Raw genomic sequence first — 17,815 nt, forward strand, 5'->3', positions numbered from 1 at the left:
CTCGTGCGCGGGGCATGCAACACCTCTCTCCGAGGGGAGAGGCATTAATATCAGCCATGTTAAACCCTGCCTGTCTGGTTCAGGGCACCGGTAAAAGTTTAAGCAGTATATCAGAAGCCAGTCTCGAGAGGCTGGTCCCCCTTAAAGAAAACCAGGCAGCGTGAAAGCTCCTGCCAAACATGTCTGTATGGGTTCTGCAGATTATAGAAAAAGGCTACAAAATTCAGTTTTGCCACCCCCATTCAAAGGATTGTTATCTACCATGGTGGGCGCTGGGCATGCTCTGATAATGGAACAACTGTAGAAACTCTCTTGTGCAAGGAAGCCATAGAATATGTTCCTCCTCCCGACAGGGAGTCAGGGTTTTACAGCCGCTATTTAATAGTTCCAAAGAAAGACAGGGGTTACGTCCTATTTTAGATCTGCGCCACCTAAATCCGTCTGTTGCAAAATTAAAGTTCAAGATGTTAACTATAAAGCAGATTGTCACACAAATCAGATCCGAGGACTGGTTTGTGACGATAGATCTAAAAGACGCGTATTTTCACACATCTATCCTCCCGCAACACAGGAGATTCCTGAGGTTCGCTTTCGGGGGTGTGGCTTACCAATAACAGGTTCTCCCTTTCAGTCTATCTCTGTCATCCATGCATTTACAAAATGCATGGATGCAGCGCTGGCTCTGTTGCGACTCTGGGGCATCTGTGTCTTAAACGACATAAATGATTGGTTAATTTTAGCCCAATCAGAGGGTATGGCAGCGCAGCATGGAGATGCTGTGTTGACCCACATGAGACAACTGGGGTTAAGGCTAAATGCCAAGAAAAGCGTGCTCTCTCCAGCACAGAGGACAGCTTTTCTTGGCGTAATATGGGATTCAACAACGATGCAGGGACATCTGTCCCCTGCTTGTGTCAAATCCATTCTTTGGGCTGTAGGCAGAGTGAAGTTAGGCCAGTCACACACTTAAACAGTTTCAGAGGCTGTTAGGGCTGATGACAGCAGTGTCCAATGTCATACCCCTTGAGCTGCTTCACATGAGACCGCTACAGTGGTGGCCAAAGGATTTTCCCCGAGGGGTTACCCGTTCCGTCTGATCAAGGTCAAGCGCAGATGTCTTCGTGCCTTAGATCTTCGGCCTACCATGTCCCTTTGGGTGGACAACCCCTCGGGAGAGACCTGCTGGTGGTTCGCTTCCTTCATGGCACTCGGAGGCTGAGGTCTGTGGTCCGTCTCAGGGTTCCAGCCTGGGTCCTGGCCGTTGTGCTGGAGCGTCTATCCATGGCTCTGTTTGAGCCTATTGAGACCGTTCCAGTCAAGTTTGTGGCACTTAAGACAGTACTTCTGCTGGCAGTCACTTTTCTGAGGAGGGTGGGTGACCTTCAGGCTCTGTAAGTTTCCCCTACATGCCTCGAATTCGCACCGAGGATGGTTAAGGCTTTTTGTACCCAAGGCCTGGTTATGTGCCTAAGGTATCGACTAATGTGCCACGGCTTGTCTTACTGCAGGCCCTCTGTCCTCCCTGGTTTAGGGATAGAAATCAGGAAAAGCTTAACTTAGTGTATCCAGTTACGAGACCTTTGAACGGCCTTCACCTGTTGCCGTCAGAGCTCATTCTACTTGAGGTATGGCAGCCTTCAAGGCCTTGTGGCTAGGGGCTTCAATGCAGGATGTTCAATTCAATTTTATTTATATAGTGCTTATCACAATTGGTAGTTGTTTCAAAGCAGCTTTAAATTAATAAGTGAAAAGCACAGATGGCCCCCACAGATAGCACAACATAATACACGATAGCATAAGCAGCATAATTTGCTGCAGCTATGAATCAACATTATAAGCGAGCGTGTTACTAATGTTACGTATAGAAGATGGTGTCTGTGATGTGGCAGGCTGGTCCTCTCCGCTCACGTTTATTCGGTTCTATGAGTTAGATGTTGGCGCTACACCTGGAGCCCAGGTGCTTATATCTTAGCTGTGCGCGTTTCTACACACAGACAGGCACTTGGTAGTATGGTATTTTGGTACATCATTCCCATAGCGTAGCTTCGGCGATGCAGCATCTCGTTCCCTCAAAGGGGAACATCTCAGGTTACTAATGCAAACATTGTTCCCTGAGCTGAAGCCGGCGTTGCCAGTTGCTCCTTTTATAGCTTCCTGGTTCCCATGTCACTCGCCCATGACGTGTCACTTGACCATTGGATTGATTTGACATACGTGCTTCAGATGCAATCACGCAGAGGACATTTCCATAGCGTAGCTTCGGCCACGCAGCGTCTTGTTCCCTTCTCGGGGAACAATGGTTACATTAGTAACCCAAAACGTTTTGTTAATAAACAAAGATAACAAAAACACAGTCTAACACAGGTTTTGTTTATTAACACTACTGTCAAACACAACACGGACACACCTCTTATACCTCATCTTTATTTTAACTCCTAAGTCTGCACATCCCCACATTAAATCTATTTAAAAACCACACAGATCCAAAATCGAAAATTACCCACATTGCAGTGTGTCATGTACCTGTCCATCAATGTAAACAATGTGCAAAGTAGTTTAACCAAAAAGTGTACGATTAATAAAGTTATTGGCTTCTAAAGTAGGGAGTCGACTCTGAATCGCTGAAACGAGTCATCATATGGATTGAATCTCCTGCCTGACTTTATCCACGTAATACGAACACTTTGCATAATAAGTCTCCGCCTACAGCCTTGCCTGGGAGAAACGAAAACTCTGACCTGCCCACAGACACTTTAGCTAGTTAGTGTGTAAACATCATATCACGTTGCGTTTTCAGTTTGTGTTGTTTTCACTACCAAAGGATAAATATATGAAGAATCAGTGGTTAAAATTACATTTTCAAGGAGGTATTTACAAAACATTTGGCTGTGAAGAATCCGTGGTTAAAGTTACTTTTTCAAGGAGGGATTTACTAAGTGTTTGGCAATGAAAGATGGTTCAGTACCCACTTTATTTGGAACAACATACGTCTCCTAAACAACCTGTAAGTATGATTATTACATTGTGATTATTTCCCCCAAGTGTTCTAAAATGTCTAGTTTACTGTAATGTCTTATCAGTAAGCTGCGTTAGCAACGCATGTTGCAGTTAAACTGTGGCACGGTTAGCTTAAAGGGGCCATGAATTTGTCGATTTTGTTGTTTTATACTGTTGTCTACTTATGATGTATCCATGTATTTTGTGACATGGATTAGTGGCTCTCTGGAGAAATGGTTCGTTTGAAGGGGCGGGCTGCATTGAAGACCTGGACGTAAACGTCCACTGCTATGATTGGACAGCATTATTTCCTGTCATTGCATGTAGGGAAATGTTTTAAAAACATTCATGTGTAAAAATAGCAGCCGGACACATATATGTTTGAGCCACAAAAGATCCTGGGTGCTAAAGATGATACACATAAATGACAACACGTATAGTAAATTAGAAACAAAACTTTAAACTCGATATGACTAAATTACCGTATACAACACAGTAAGCGCGCATCAAAATCTAAACCTGATAAGTCCTTATCAATAACTTTGAATATATCTATTGTTATATTACAGTCGAATTGTTAAGTGTTGCACCTTTATTAACCGTTTAATGTTTTTAGTAAATGAAAACAGTCAAACACGTGTTTAGACATGGATGTTACAAAAGGACATATCTTACAAAGCAATAGTGAAACGCAGTTATGTTGTCTTAAATAAAGTAAAATGTTTTACATACTGTGTATATTGCTGTGTCATTTTTGTCAGATCCAATATAAGTGGTGCTTTTAAATCCAGCATCGGCTTCTTTATAAATGAATCCGCGGTACACAAAGTAAACAAACACTCCCCACGTGAGCTGGTACTTTTTTAAAAACAAACTTTAACCACGCATTCCTAGTGTTATGTTATGAGCCTTCGAGTTAAGGTATACAGCGTCTGTGTTGTTCCCAGACGGTTCTTCCACAACCAAAGACTCAGTTTCCATGGTTACTCATAACAGATCACCGCATCAAAATAAAAGTCATTTAAAAGTCATATTGGTTACATTTGGTAATCTTTAAAGACATGTTTACTGATTGTTGAGACACTGCATGGTTTGCTTTGCCCCTGGCCCACAAGTGTGTCAAGTGAAGCTGTGGGCGGGGCTACAAAAGTGGTCATTGTATTTGGGTTTGGAGAGGTGTTTCAATTCTACTTTGACATCATATTTCTGCACATTCCTGAACCTGCCGTTTTCCTGGCTTGGTGCCAAAAACTGTTATATTTCAGTAAAGAGAACGTTTTCAGTTTTGAAACTTGCAGGATGTTCATTTAAGTATGATGACCTCTTATATAACAAATGATCAAGTTAAAATTGATTGTTTGATCCACCGCTCTTTTAATTTACACTTGCTTAAATGAGTGTAAAAATGTTAATGTCTGTCGTTGTTTTTATAACTTGAACTTATGATGAATGATGTGTATTGATGTTGGTGTTTAAACTATTAATATACTGTCAGGTAATCACGTTAGCAAGCGACTAATGCATGTGCACTTGTGTTTACATTTTTGCTGTGGTCTGGTTAGCTTACATACTTGCATAAATGAGTGTAAAATGTTAGCGTCTGTCGTCATTTTTATTGCTTGGATTAATGATGAATGATGTGCATTGATGTCGGTGTTTAAACTCTTAATATACGGTCAGGGAATTACGTTAGCAAGCGGCTAACACATGTTGCACTTAGGGTTTTGCTATGACCCGGTTAGCTTACATAAATGCTTAAATGAGTTTAAAAACTTTATTTTCTGTCGTCGTTTTTATCGCTTGGATTAATTGTGAATGTTGTGTATTGATCTTGATAATGTCTTCTCAGTAAATGATATAAGCCCTTTTTAATACATGTTGCACTATTGTTGGTCTGTGCCACTGATCTGTGGTCTGTGCAGAGACTGGGTCAGTTGACCAATCAGAGCAAAGTAGGCTACTGAAAGGTGGGCTTCACACAAATAATTTGAGGATCTCTGAGAAATTGGGTAATTTTAAATTTATATTTTGAGAAAATTACATTGTTTTTTGATCTTGCATGCATTTAAAGGCGCTCTAAGCGAATTGAAGCGGTTTAGACCATAAAACATTTTTTGTTATATGGGTGATTCTCACGAAAACTTGGTTTGAAAAATGTCAAGCATGAAAATGTAAAAATTGCTTAAATGTACTTTTTTTCCCACCAGACATTAGAAACAGAGTCTGGACTATATGGGAACATTAATTTAAAAAAGTTTACTTATCATTTAACACTTTTTGTAACATAATTTCAAAAGCAAGTCCTAAAAAATCTCATTACCGCAACTGTCAGAAAACATCAACACTGTTAGAAAAGCTAATATAATTTCACATTTTTAAACATGGATTATTAATAGTCATGCACAGTAAATTGAAATTCTGAAATAATATTTATTTTAAATTTAACCGTTTTTTTATTTTGTTTTATTTAGCTCATATACCGCAACACCTTCCACAATTTGCAACTATTTTTTTAAAATATTTTTAAGAAACCTGACACATTTTCAAAATGACATGACAAACCTGAAAGAACATAATTTGGAGATTCTGCACATGCATTTAAATTAAAAGTATTATGCTTCTATTAATGAAATTAACATTTAATAAGTATCTGTTGCGGTAATGATACATAGGTTTCGGAAATGAGGTTAATTATTTCGGTAATGAGAATACATATACTAGCCTGAGATTTTGTTAAAATCAAATTATAAAGTAGAAAAAAATGATAATATTTACAGCATCATGCGTTCAAGTTCAAAACTGTTTTATTGTGTAGTCTTTGAAAAAAATATTATAGAAAAAACATGAGAACAGGAAGGCCTATATTAATATACCTTTGTGTCATATTTAAGTCCCCATTTTGCATTTAACATACTGAAATAAGATGGTCTTGATGACATATGCTGCTTACAAATGCGAGCTCTGAAGGCTGCAACCATCGGATTGAGAAATGGCCAGCTAATGTCAGCTGGATATCACAAAACATTTGTGTAAATAAGATGAAAAATATTTCCTTGCTGGATATGATTTGGTCTTTTGACCTTTTATCATTCTGTATCTGTTAATGCGCGAGAGAGAGAGGCTGTGTCCGAAAGCTTAGACAGCTGACTTGTTGACTCGCTGCCTTATGAGACAATGACAATGAGAAATGCTTTAGGACAGACTTCATAGGCAGCAAAATTGTATTTAGGTTAAAATGTAAGCAGCCCTCTCTATGTTCCGGGATGTCGCAAATCTGCTTGTGGTGCGGAGGTCTGATGGACCCACCCAATTCACACGAATTCACCACCAAAGGCGGCGATTGTTGGCTCAGGGTGTCCCTTATTGTGAGGATCTCCCGATGAAGGTGCTCAGGACCCGGCTCAACATCGCCCTTGGATGTTTCTTACTGCAGTGTCCCACTGCTGGCAAAGAGCCGCAGGTGGTCGTCCTCCCCTCTCTCACCACTTCAGTTTGTTGCCGAGAGCCTGTGTCCTGAACCGGGAGCTGCCACGACAGCGTTGGACGGACACTGGGACCAGGCTCCACGTGGTGCATCAGCCACACAGACCTCCTTCTACAAGGAACTGGTGCGCATTCTCTTTAAAGCCATGCAGGACTCGAGATTGAGTGGAGCACCCCACAAGATTCCCAGAGAAGCAAGCTTGACTTTTGTTTTCTTCACTCGGGCCGCCCCGCTGCTGCTCGGAGGAAAGTCACCAAAGCGTGGGCTACCCCTCCCCCCATTTTTTTTTCTTAGGTAGGCTACCTGTGTATTCCCCCCATCAAGGACGCTGTGGCTGCTCACCTCTGCCCCTTGTCCTTGTCCTTGGATGGTGTGGCACAGCTTTGAGGGTAGTGAAGCCTCATGACAGCACACCTGTCCGAAAAGGCATACCCACGCCGGAAGAGGCTCTGTCTGCATTGCACACTATGGCGATAAGGGCCACGAAGACCACTCATGGTGCTCATGCACAGTCACGCCTGTTTCTCTATCCGGCCTGTGTGGGGACACGGTGGGCACAATCACGGAGCATTTATCGGAAGCGGTGAAAAGCTCTAAGGCTATGAGCCACTTCCTACCTCACCACCCTGTGTCTCATGGACCAGAACCGGTGGTGCATCGCAAGAGTCCCTGGCACAAATCCTCCAGTATATGATGCAAGAAACCGGGTCCTGGGGGACTGCTGTCCGGAACGAAGCTGCGTTCCTGACGAGAGTGCTGTGAAGGACAGAACGCTGAGCGGCGGAAAAGAATGAGAGTCTCGTTGGATGTCCCCCTGGCTGTTGCGGGCGACGCAGGGACTTTATGTTGAAATGTTTGTGTGTTAAATGTAATAAAGATTGTTATTTTGTCAAAAACAGAGCATTTTTCTCTTCAGTTGGTTTTGTGTTGCTCGACCCAGGGCCCGTCCTCACATAAGTGTCTACAACACGCCCCCCCCCTCCCCCACTGTCGAACACAACCCACATGCTGCAAAGACAGCAGTGGCGGAAAGGGTTAATGCACAGTCCTAATGAATTGTGCGGCAACCCCCTTTCTGTCACAGCGCTGGGCGCTTATAGGCCATCCTCTCTGGTGTCTGTGACTCATGCACTGCGTAGAAAGGAGGTAGTCTCCCTTTGTCCCTCGCCCCCAGGCAGCAATCTGACGCTCCAGACACCGCGCATTGTGCGGTCGCAGGGAGCTGAGATGCTGGCACACATGGGATCCAACTTTGTGGATCTTGTGAAGCAACTGCTGTTGCAGCGCCTAGACGCGTGGCGTGCCATCGCTAGGTTGTCTTTGATACCTGAAAGTGGAAAGAAAGCATTACATTAAATTAGCATGTCTCACAACATTGGAAGAAAAAAATGTATGTACACATCATAATATATTATAGACTTGTTGCGTTGTGTTGTGTGTGTCATGTACATTTCCTAACACTGTAGTGTGTTTTTTGCTAAATACACCTGCTAGTAATATCTCCAAACCTAACCTCTTTCTCTCCTTCCTTCTGTGCTCCTCGAGCCATTCTGGGATGTTGTAAAGTTTCTCCCTGAACTTTGTCAACCTGGCCTTTGCTTAAGCTTTTTTCTCACTTGCTGATTGTCTACAATGAAGCATCATAAAGCAAAATATCAACAGTTATTACATTTTAAATTTGTATTAAATTCATAAGAGATATTTAAAAGTAATAAACAATATGCTTAAATTCTCATTTCCGAAACAGAAGTTCTCTTCACCGCAACTGCTATTAAATAATTGCGGTATATGAGAATGGTGTTGCGGAGGATGAGGTACCCCAGTATGTTTTGCTAAAAATAGAGAAGCCATGAAGGCTTTGCTCATTTTTTATTCAGTGCATATAATAAGACTTTAATAAAGAACATTTTCATAAAAAAATTGTAAATCAAAACATTTCCGAAATGTAGAAAACAACCTGTTTCGGTAATGATAATCAAAATGTTGTGTAAGCATTCTGACAAGAGAATATTTCAAATTTAACTGGAAAGATATAAAAAGATGATCTTACCTGGTAGCCATCTTGAAGTAACTGGTCCATGTGCTTGGTCACTCAAAATCAAACTTTATTAAAATTCTGTATGTGTGCTTAAACTGTTCTCAAAAAGTGTTGCGGAGGATGAGAACATCAGGCATGGACACAACATTTCCCTAATTTTTCTTCATTATTATTATACATGAATATTCAGTAAATTATTTTTCTGTTATCTAAAGTAGTCTAGCAAAACATCAATTTATTTTTTTTCTAAATATTTTTGTGTTCATTTGTTTAAATTACAACATAACGCATGTTCAAACATAGCCGGACGCATTGCGGTAATGAGAATTTAAGCAGAAAATTAGATAAAATTGACAAATTGTAAATTCTTATGTTAAAATCACACATTGTGCAAGGTAGAACACAGTATTGTGTTAATTCTGATGCTTTTTAATATTACTATATTACACATTTTATAGCTAAAATCATTAGTGCCGTGGTGTTCCAATGGTTTCGTGAGAATCACCCACATACCGGAAACATCTCCTCACTATCTCCTTGTTGCCTGTCCGCTGATCAAACTGTAAAAAAACGTGATCATCACATAACAAAACAAAGTATTCCAGCCAATAAACGACAAAAAGTATTTGGGGGTGGGGGTTGGGCGCGTTTTGAAGGCACGGAAGGGAGGGGGAGGAGTTAGCTACGCTCCGTCTGTTTGAAAACAGTTTCAAACGTCAACAATAACTATCGTTTGCAGATTCGCTTAGAGAGCCTTTAAACCTGTTGTCCAGGACTTATAAACAGTGATAGGACACTTAAAATTGGCATCTTACTGGCTCTTTAATGGTGTTGGTCTAATTCTCATTTCATCTTTTCTAGAGAATTTGGCATTAAGAGGACGGGCTGTACAGTCATCCACAGGATATGGTTGGGAAGCATCAAATGCCATTGACAATTCACCCTTAACCTGCACCCATACTGACACATCTGATAACCCCTGGTGGAGACTGGATCTTCTGGATTCTTACTACATCTCTACAGTCGTCATCACTAACAGAAAAGACTGCTGTGCGGATCGACTCGACGGAGCAGAAATTCGTATTGGAAACTCTTTGGAAAACAACGGCAACAATAATCCCAGGTGAAGTTATTGATGCTGTAAAAACATGTGAGAGAAAACTCTCAATTTTACAGAGGATTATAAAGGTGATGTTTTTCTCTTAGATGTGCTATGCTGGATGGTGTGGCAGCGGGTCAGTCTGTGTCTGTGTCCTGTGACAATATGAACGGACGATATGTGAACGTCATCATACCTGGAAGTTCAAAAATTCTTTCTCTTGCTCAAGTGGAGGTCTATAAAGCAGGTACGGTGGTTCTTAGTCTTGCTGAACCATTAGCTTAAAGTCTGGTCAACTTTAAACCTTACTACAGAACAAAATGGCGGCACTCTGCCCGGCTGCGGCCACAGTGGCTCCCAATAATATCAGACATTTAATAGGAAATAAGCCACTTAGACAAGTGAGTTCAGCAGTTTATATGCAGCATAGCAGAGCTTAACTAATATATGATCGTCATTTTTTGTTAGAACTACATAAAGTATGCAGTTCAGGGATCATTGACACAATCACTGGGGAGACTCTGAATAGCATCAGACTGCTACGACAGCTAGACCCAGCAGCCTATGAAACAGCGGAGTCTCCCATAGGCACCAGCCACTTCCGGAGAAGACGGAGGCGGTGCGATAGGCGGGGCGATAGGAAACTGGAGCTGAACCTTTCTACTAAATGGGAGATGGGAAACTGTTGTGTTATAGTTCTGACAGAAACATGGCTAAACCCTTCTGTTTCGGGTGACAATGGCTAACAATGTTCAGGTCAGATAGGAGCTGTGTTCTCAGTGGAAAATCACAAACAACAGCTGGTGTAATAGTGCCACAGTGGTCTCAAGTCATTGTTCTCTGGATGTAGAGTTTCTGTCTATTAAATGCAGACCTTCCTACCTGCCTAGAGAATATACAACTATCATTATTACACCAGTGTATATCCCACCTAGTGCAAATACCAAAAAGGCCCTGAATGTGCTCCACCGTTCCATCAGTGATTTGCAAGACTCACATTGGGAGGGTGTTTTTATTGTAGCGCAGTAGATTTTAACCAGGCTAACATGGGGACAGTTCTCCCTCATTTCCATCAGTATGTGGACTTTGCCACTAGGGGTATAAACAGACTGGATTTAGCCTATACTGACATCAAAAAGGCTTTTAAGGCAGTCTCTCGCCCTCACATTGGCTCTTCTGACCATCTCTCTGTGGATGTTACTTTTTGCATACAGGCCTATGCTTAATAGGAAAAAAGCATCTGTAAGGAAGGTAAGAGTGCGGCCTGAGGGCGCTATGTCAGCATTGCAGGATTGCTTTGACCATACGAACTAGGATTTGTTCAAGGAGGCTCCAACTATTAATCAACATATTTATGTGGAAGATTATGCTGCGTCTGTGTCTGCATATATTCAGAAGTGCACGGAAGGATGTAGGTTTAACCAAAAATATCATTATCCGAGCCAATCAGAAGCCCTGGATGACTGGCAAGGTATCTGCAATGCTAAATACACGAAATGCTGGTGATATGGTGGTGCTCAGAACAGCAAGAGCCAACTTGAATCGGCCATTAGGGCAGGGCATAAAGACTGTGACAGACTACAAGGCTGCTCCTCTACCCTGTGTGGACAACATATATTTTCTTAATGAACTTAATACATACTTTGGACATTTTGAAGCACTGAATAACACTTCTGCAAGGAAAAGTGTTCCTCATTCAGATGAGGAGGTACTTAGTCTCAACATAACTGACGTTCGGAGGACCCTTAAAAAGTAAATGCTCAGAAGGCAGCAGGACCTGATAATATCCCAGGACGGGTGTTGAAAGAATGTGCTGATCAGCTGGCTCCTGTCCTCACAGACATTTTTAACACTTCATTGGATCAGGCTGTTGTTCCATCATGTTTAAAGACTGCTATTATAATACCAGTGCCCAAATTCTTTTTTAGTAAGTCTTATGTGGGCTAGATGTGGACATTAGAAACTATATAATAAGTGCAATAATTTTGTCTTCAACTGCTAAATATTATGTGTATTATTTTAATATGCATATGCTGCCATAATTTCTTTTAGAGTTATATTCTTTATGAGCATTGCAAAATTTTTATTATATTTTTATATACATATATTATTATTATTATTATTATTATTATTATTATATATACTGATTTTATGGCGTGTCAAATTGATTAGAGGGAAAAAGCCAAATTCCGAAACAGTTTTGAAATCTTTTATGTACAGAAAGGTACGTTTAGCTAATAAACAAAGACTAGATTCCTGAAGAAAAGGTGAAGTGGTGCTTGCCGTGGCAAATTTTGGGGAACAATATCATCCAAGAATGATCATACTCCGAGTCACAAGTAAAATGGTCCAACCCCTGTGTCTCTACGATATTTTGATGCAGAGATATAATGCTTTGTTTATTCGGTTGCTAGGGTACGGTATTTGGTTGCTAGGGCGAAAATTGCCATCCACAAGTGATTATACTCCTAGTCTAGAGTAAAACTGTACAAACCCTGTGTCTCTATGATATTCGGATGCGGAGATATAGGTCTTTGTTAATTCAGTTGCTAGGGTGCTCCTATTTGGTTGCTAGGGGTGTGGTTTAATACATCTGTAAGGATCTTGAGAAATTGATTGGATGCCTGAGTAAAATGAGCCCACCCCCGTCTCTATGACACTGTGGTGCGAAGATATGCTTCTGGGCATTTTATAATAGCAGTCTATGGGATCGTTTGCTTGGGTACTGTCTTCGGTTGCTGGGGCGTGGTAGGGCTTGGTAGTGGCCGATGATGATGCTCCATCAGCTACTTGCCAGCATCATTGATATAACCCAATCCCGATGATGCCATGACATTCAGATTTTAAGATATAACTGTTTGAATTTTATGTTGGTAGGGGCGTGGCTTATTACCTCTGTAAGGATCCTAAGAAACTGATTGGATGCCTGAGTAAAATCCTCGCTCCGACCAATGACCCATTCAATTTTCCGCAATGTTAAGTCTATGGGATTTTCGCCCTGTTGGTTTTCATTAGGGCACTTTCGGGTGCCTCTTACACCCTAGGGGTACAATGTACACCCCATTGTGATGTATGTTCTAACAGAACCTACCACACTCTTTAAATGTTGTAACCCACATGTTTCTACAAAATCCTCGACCAGAGCTATGACATTGGTGCAATGTTAAGTCAATGGGATTTTTCGGGTGGTTGACCCTCCCCCATTTGGAAATCCTGCACACGATCGCTAATAGAAGTCATAGCACACATAGCACACCTCTCATCAATAAGCCGGTCGATTTGAGCTGTCTTTCATGAGTCTACGACAAAGCGAGCGAGTTACGCGCCAAAAAAGTGTCCATGTAAGAAGAAAAATATCCCTGAGGAATAATAATAGTGATGGTTTGCATAAATGCAAGCACCACGAATAATAAAAACACAGTCTAACACAGCTTTTATTTGTTTATCAACACTACTGTCAAACACAACACAGACATAGATCTTATACCCCATCTTTATCTTAACTCCTAAGCCTCCACATCCTCACATGAGATCTATTAATGGTGTTGGTCTAATTCTCATTTCATCTTTTCTAGAGGATTTGGCATTAAGAGGACGGGCTGTACAGTCATCCACAGGATATGGTTGGGAAGCATCAAATGCCATTGACAATTCACCCTTAACCTGCACCCATACTGACACATCTGATAACCCCTGGTGGAGACTGGATCTTCTGGATTCTTACTACATCTCTACAGTCGTCATCACAAACAGAGGAGACTGCTGTGCGGAGCGACTCAACGGAGCAGAAATTCGTATAGGGAACTCTTTGGAAAACAACGGCAACAATAATAACAGGTGAAGTAATTAATGCTGTGAAAACATGTGAGAGAAAACTCTCAATTTTACAGAGAATTATAAAGTTGTTGTTTTTCTCTTAGATGTGCTGTGCTGAATGGTGTTGCAGCGGGTCAGTCTGTGTCTGTGAAATGTCACAATATAAACGGACGATATGTGAACGTCATCATACCTGGAAGTTCAAAAATTCTTTCTCTTGCTAAAGTGGAGGTGTATCAGGCAGGAACAGGCGTTCTTAGGGGCTAATCACACCAAACGCGCTTCATACCACTGCTATGCGGACGACACTCAACTCCACTTGTCGTTCCACCCTGATGATCCCACGGTTTCTGCCTGCATCTCGGCATGCCTGAGGGACATCTCACTCTGAATGAAGGATCACCATCTCCAGCTTAACCTAGCGAAGACAGAACTGTTTGTCATATCATCTGAACCAAAGATTCAGCACAACCTTTTCATTCAGCTAGGTTCTTCCACCATCTTGCCTTCCAGGACGGCCAAAAACCTGGGAGTGGTCATTAATGATCAGCTTAGCTTCACTGAGCATGTTGCCAGCACTGCTCGCTCTTGTAGATTCATCCTCTACAATATTAGGAAAATTAGACCTTTCCTAAATGAGCATGCTACGCAGGTCCTAGTCAAAGCTCTTGTACTGTCCAGGCTGGACTACTGCAATGCGCTACTGGCTGGGCTTCCATATAATTCTAATATCTTTAATATGAACCCATGTTAAAGCACCACCAAACAAACAAACACCATTTGTTTGTTTAGTATTGTGATGGATCCTACCTTAGATCCTCACATGCGGAATGTTTTTATTTTTGTGTTTTTTAGTTTATTTCTAATCATTTATTTACATAATCATTTTATAATCATTAGTTATCCATATGACTTTTGTCCATATGATGTTTCAATACTAATATTATTATTATCAATTTCATTATTATCACTTTTATCATTTATATTATTGTTTATTCATTTATTAACTCATTCATTAGATTATTTATATGTGTTATTGATTTCATTATTGTTCAATCTCATGTTTCATGAGCTGTCCTGTCTGTGTAAACAGAGATAGATAAAGAGAATGTTTATGGAAGCCCAAGGTTTATGGGATGATACTGTTAAGCCATTTTGGTTGAACAATTCATGTTGAATTTATACTCGGCAGATGAAGTTTCAACATGTAGACTTATGCAACTGAGATTATTCAATAAAACTCTGTTCCTATTTACCATCATATAACTTTGTCTCCTGCTTGGCTTGTGCTCTTCTTTAGTTTTAATCAATCAACCTTTTAACTGACAGAAGACGTTAAACGCTAATTTTGGTATTAACAGCTCTGCTGAGTAGCTGATATTTTCTGATGGGATCTGGCGTCCGTGCTGGATCCTAAATATTCTGACTGGCGTAGAGACCTGGGGCCTCATTTATAAACGTTGCGTACGCACAAAAGGCGGCGTACGCCACTCTCTACGCAATAGTTGTTATTTATAAAAAGCAAACTTGACGGGAAAATGTGCGGTCCGTCACGCAAGCTCTGACCCAGGCGTACGCACAAAAACGGGTGAAATGAGAAATGGCGACACCGACGGCAGATGGAAGGAACACGTGAAAGTGAAAGTAAAAATGACAACACTACCTCTCATAAATAACATGAAGACTTCTGTTGTGTCGAAGTCTGTTGCCACTATGTTCCCCCTATTTTTCCCTTCAGTGTAGTGTTTTTATGGCGGTTTTATCACGTTATAGGTTTTATTATTTATATATTTAAAGTTTTAATGGCTACTGAGATGTATATGTGTGCATTTCTGTAATGTATCTGTATTGTTCTTAATGGTAAGTCAATTATTTTTACAGTATGAATCATATTATATGTATAATATTTATTTAACTATGTATGCAAACATTACATTTTTAAAACGACCAGTAAAGGGAAAAAAAAGAAAAAGACAGGCTATATTTTAAAAGAAATACCCTAATAGAAAAATGTCAAATGTATGAAATATTTAATAAATTGTATTATAAAATACATGATATTATGCCTTTTAGTATAACCAATTCAAATCTTTAATCTTTCTAAATGTAACGTGATGAAAACGCTATAAAAGCACTACACTAAAGGGAAACATAGGGGGAACGGAGTTCGACACAACACTTCACAAAGCAAGTCTTACAATTAACAGCCTACACGAACACCCGTTTGATCGATCAGCAGTGAAACAAAAAAATAAAGAAATCGAAAATTACAACAGAAATTCAAATGAACACATATTTGCTAAAAGAAAAGTGAAATATGTTCTGCAATAATATTGGCATGTTGTGCAATTCATCCTCATAAAGAATATAGTTAACAGAACGAAATAATGTACAAAACTGATATTCTTGTCAATGTGTCCGTCTGGCGGAGCATATATAGATGCAATTACATAGACAGATAGATAGATAATTAAGGAGATATATAGTTAGATAGATAGATAAATAAATAAATAGATAGATGTATTAATTGTCCACTGGGGAAAGTTGTTTTCATAGTAAACCATATCTTCATAATCTACGGAATTATGGTATTCATGCATATGCCTTTAGTGTGTTTATTTTTGATAAAACAATGTATAGCGTATGTCTCAACCATTCAGGAAGCAACAAGAAATTACATTTGCGCTGAACAATGTCCCATTTCCACGTCGATTATTACCGACATCTGTAGCTTGTCAGATGCAATTAAATGAATGGAAATAAAATGCCCCATCACAATGCGTAATGCCCACACGGTGCCCTCCAAACAACATTTTTTTCTCCTCTTTTCCACCTCGCCAACGATAACTTCTACTTCACATTGAGTGAATTTACGTTTTTTTTTTTCCTCTATGTGTTTGCCATGATTTCGCAATCAATGCATATTAACTTGTGGGCGTTTCACGGACTATTTATGGGCAACTATGGGCGTGTCATGAAGCCGCAAAAGCTGCGCTACATTTAGAATTGATTGTGATTTATTAAGGGAAAAATGCGTAGGATGTGCGTGCGCACGGTTTTATAAATCCGAATATATCTGTGCGTACGCACGTCCTATGTTTCATCCGTACGCCACTTCTGACGCAAATCCTACGCAAAGTTTTATAAATGAGGCCCCTGATCTTACGGTTTTTGCGTTGTCGACAGGATGGAATAACACTGAAGTTATCTCCATTTTAAGAACGAAGTTGGGATTATTTCTCGCACGACCAGATGGTGGCATGTTCAGACCACTTGGCTTCTGACTCCGAGCAACGAATGAGACAGGGTTAACTCCAGCAGGTGTTCTCTCCTGACGCAATCACTTTAGCAAGAGTGAGTGTGTTCTGTTCTGACATTTCATAAAAAATTCAGTACGTACTGTGGAAGTAGTTTGACCACTGGGTCAGATTATATTATTTCTTCAGTTATAGAGCAGTCAGAAATTAAGCTAGATCAGGGGTTTTCACACCTGTCCTGGAGGACCGCTGGTGCTGCGCAGTTTGCATGTCTCCCTCATTAGACACACCTGGTTTAGATCTTCAGCTCATCAGTAGAGACTGCAAGACCTGAACTGGGTGTGTAAGGTAACTGAATGAAGTGCGTCACAAAAGGGGGACATGCAGGGTGTGCAGTGCTGGTGGGCCTCCAGGACAGATTTGAGAACCCCTGAGCTAGATGATGTAACTGAAATACTAACAGAACAGCTGAAAGAGCACTTTAAGATCAAAAATATTTGAAAACCAGAGAATGGCGACGGATCCCTTGGATTTTTGCCACTTTCTCTAAATGTCTTAAAATGTAATTGGAATGAAAATGGAATTAGACAGGGATAACACAACAGAGATAATGAAGTTATAAAGAGAATGCTGAAGGAGTTACAAGACAGATGTCAAAAGTTAAAAGCTCAGCTTGAGCATGAACAAAAACATAAAACGGCTAATGTTCAAGTTACACAAAGAGTTGTTGATCAAGAGCCAATTATGCCGATTTTACCAGATTCGAATGCATGTGACACTGGTAGGTACATTGATACGACCACAGATTCAGATTTTGACACAGACAGTGATGATCGTAAAGGGGTAGCTAGCGTCCCCAGCGGGTTCTGATGAGTATTTTGGTTTTACTATTTCTACGCTGTGCTTAGCAATAAAGATCTGCTTTTGCAAATACCAGTTAGTAAAGCATGCTATATGCCATTTGATTGTACAATGTTTAAGGATGCTGCTTTTCGCTAATCGCCATGTATAAACATAACAGTTGAGGGACAGGATTATAACTTTGTGGTCCCTATGAGGAACAAGCTTATAAATTAAACAATGATGTTTATTGAAAATCTAAGGTACAAGAAAGTTTTCTGTGA

General features: G+C 40.4%; 1 protein-coding gene across 6 annotated transcripts in view; it reads left to right on the forward strand.

The window, feature by feature from the left end:
- Positions 1–14,700, forward strand: part of LOC129454041 (uncharacterized) — a 35,808-nt gene extending 21,108 nt beyond the window's left edge. For 5 of the 6 annotated variants that reach the window (XM_073859335.1, XM_073859339.1, XM_073859337.1 and 2 more), the window contains 4 exons: positions 9,381–9,642; positions 9,726–9,865; positions 13,194–13,455; positions 13,539–14,700. In XM_073859335.1, coding sequence (XP_073715436.1) covers positions 9,381–9,642; positions 9,726–9,865; positions 13,194–13,455; positions 13,539–13,701 — 827 coding nt within the window. In that variant the 3' untranslated portion in view covers positions 13,702–14,700. The remainder of the gene's footprint in view (positions 1–9,380; positions 9,643–9,725; positions 9,866–13,193; positions 13,456–13,538) is intronic. The other variant, XM_073859340.1, reaches the window with a different exon arrangement.
- Positions 14,701–17,815: the final 3,115 nt, after the last annotated feature.

The sequence above is a fragment of the Misgurnus anguillicaudatus genome, chromosome 21, assembly GCF_027580225.2.
Source record: "Misgurnus anguillicaudatus chromosome 21, ASM2758022v2, whole genome shotgun sequence".
Classification (NCBI taxonomy): Eukaryota; Metazoa; Chordata; class Actinopteri; order Cypriniformes; family Cobitidae; genus Misgurnus; species Misgurnus anguillicaudatus.